At 39.0% G+C, this 2865-nt stretch overlaps 1 protein-coding gene across 1 annotated transcript; it reads right to left on the reverse strand.

The window, feature by feature from the left end:
- Positions 1-551: 551 nt before the first annotated feature.
- Positions 552-2266, reverse strand: LOC134220948 (integumentary mucin C.1-like). Its single transcript, XM_062700104.1, has 2 exons — positions 1255-2266; positions 552-734 (listed from the first exon to the last, which is right to left on the reverse strand). Exons 1-2 carry the CDS (start codon positions 2120-2122, stop codon positions 676-678), a joined length of 927 nt encoding a protein of 308 aa, XP_062556088.1. The 5' UTR covers positions 2123-2266; the 3' UTR covers positions 552-675.
- Positions 2267-2865: the final 599 nt, after the last annotated feature.

The raw sequence follows: 2865 nt of genomic DNA on the forward strand, positions 1-2865 counted from the left end.
TGGATTTTCTTGTGTGAATTAAATGGCAGTCTCCGTGGAAGTTCAATGGAATTTCCTGTGGAAATTTGAGTTGAACTTTCAATTTAAATAATGTGATGGAAATTTTGTGAGTGGAATTTCTCAAGGAACTGCAGTAGAACTCTCCACGAAAACTCTATTGATTTTATCGAAAAGAGAGTGGAACATTGCCACGCCCATTAAAGCCGTCGCTGATTAAAATTTGAATGAATTTCGATTTCAGAGCCCACACTCTTACTCGACAGTGTTGGTATTTGTAATGCTTTTTTATTTTTATTTTGTAGTTTTTTGACAGATTTTAGCCTTAATATTCTTCTATATTTGCAAAACTTTTTCTTTTAGAGCACTCAACAAATTTATAAATAATGTTGAATGCAAATATTTCAGCATTGTAACGCTCTGCGGGATGATGTATTTTGTGTAAACGTTAATACGGATATCAATGCTATCGTTGATCTACGGAATGAAAACCATTTTTATTTATTTATTATTATTAGTTCTGTATCTACCTACTCACTGTTATCGTGCAAATATTTTGTTTCATATTGTTCTATTTCTAATTATGCTAAATAAATGTTATTCAAGACCTCCCATTTACGATGATTGCCGATAGTCTTGAATACGGTACAAATTAAACCTAATCTACTCAGGAATATGTCAAACTGAACTATTTTTTATAAAATATTCCAGAGTGTAGCTGGTAGGGAATTCTTGTTCTGTTTTTCATTGAGAAGAAATAAAAAATATTACTCAACCAGCAACTGTTAGATTGTCTTACAATTCTGTATAAGAACCTAACAAAACGTGTAAAAGAAGTGAACATATGCGAAATTGTTTGTGATTTATATTTATTTGTGAGCTTACAATTTTTGCATAAGAATCTAATCTTATACAAAAATTGTAAGCTCACAATCAAATATTGTAAATGAAGCTTGCAAAATTGTAAGGTCTCATACAATATTTGTATGAGAATCTAACATATTCACATATGCCCAGTTATTTTCTAGGTTTTGGTAAGTTCTTTTATAAAATTGTTATGAAATCTAACAATCACCGGTTAGGTGTACACAACACAGAATGATTTAAAATTGAAACCTGATTGCACCAACTGACGTAATGTTTTCATTATTACTTTCCACGGTAAATAATTATTTTTCATAAACAATTAACGTCCGCGCCTTTATGCAGCTTAAAATCCCCTATGTGGAGGATCGATGAAAACGTCACATTACCAACCTTTTTTCTTAGTGGTCGTGGTTGCATCGGTGGTTGTCGTTGTTGATGTTTCAGTAGTTGTCGATGGCATTAGGTCTACGGTTATCGGCGTAGTTTCGGTTGTAGTTGTCGAGGTGCTCGTTACAGTCGATGTGTCCTCTGTTGTCGTTGTGACTGGTTCATCGGTTGTCGTCACTGCGGTAGACTCGGTTGTTGTCGTAGTTGGTTGCTCGGTCGTTGTCGAAGTGGTCGTTATCGGAGTTGTCGTTGTCGTAGTCTCAGTCGTCGTTGTAGTTGGCTTTTGGGTCGTCGTAGTTGATTGCGTAGTTGTTGTGGTCGTTGATGAAGTAGTTGTAGTTGTTGGCTTCGCAGTCGTCGTAACTGGCTTAGGACCACAAGTGACCGGCTGTAAACAGCCGTTGGCCTCGCACCTCCCGTTGTAGAATTCCATTGGTACATATTGTTTGGTAAAAGGATCGAAAGCTTCCGGACACTTATACTTAGTGGCAGTCCCGTCATAGTTGCACACCCCGAACTCAACCGAATTTTGCGATAATGTTACGAAATAATTGGAGCAACTCAAACAGTTCGGCACTCGGACATTGCACGGCTTCACCCGGCGACAGCAAGCCTTATCGCGGCTGCAAACATTGTCGTATTGGTTGAAATAGGTACCCGGTGGACAATTCATGGAATGTGCCACGCCGTAGAGGCATTTGTAGTAACGGTTGCAATACACTTCATGTGGAAAGTACACTTCCAAAGCGGTTGGTGGTGTTGGGCACATAAAATCCTGGAAACCTTTTAGGCACGGCCTTGCGATGAAATTTGAACTCGATTCCACGATTGCGAACACTATCGTGCCAAACACCGACAGGTAGACGAACATTGCTGCGTCAGTTCCGATAAGTCCTATGCGTCAGCACCGACTGATTGTTCGGTGGAACGCTGACTTAAATAAGATACATGAGCAGGGGTGAATAAGTGAAAAAACATGATGACTCGATGAATGCGTAATGCAGACTGACACGTTTGGAATTTCGCCGTCGTCACCCTTTATCAGCTCGAAGGTGCAAAACCTTTGGAAGCATATCTTATTGACGATACCATCACGTCGGGCAGAAAGTTTTTTTTTGCCAGATAGGTATTTTCAACAATGTCTGTTGTGCGCTTCTGATAATCAAAACTAGGGGTGACAGTACTATGGTTGCATCTCAATCGCGATATGGAATAATAAGTGGGAATTGGTCAGTTTAAGTTCGTGGCCGGAGAGTAAAAGTAAAGTAAGCGTTCAAACGTTTATTTTGCATCTAAAAAATCTAGAACCCAACGTTATAAAACGTGATTTGATAAGACATGATAGAAGGCGTTCATATTCAAAATAAATGTTATATTGTTATGCTCCTTACACACCTTCCAAATTTTTGATTCTTATTTTCTAATCTTCCACGGGGCCATGCAGAAACCACGTGGTTATTCATGGAGGAGGAGAGGTTTGGAAAATAACCACGATAAACCACATGAGGGAAGGGGGGTTTGACGGCTGAACTACGTGGTTCACATTTTTACGAAAATATTGGTATCAGGTTTAAAGGTGCCTCGGAAGCCTCCTTTCAAGAGGCTCGGAAGCCT

This window comes from Armigeres subalbatus, chromosome 3 (assembly GCF_024139115.2).
Source record: "Armigeres subalbatus isolate Guangzhou_Male chromosome 3, GZ_Asu_2, whole genome shotgun sequence".
Taxonomy (NCBI): domain Eukaryota; kingdom Metazoa; phylum Arthropoda; class Insecta; order Diptera; family Culicidae; genus Armigeres; species Armigeres subalbatus.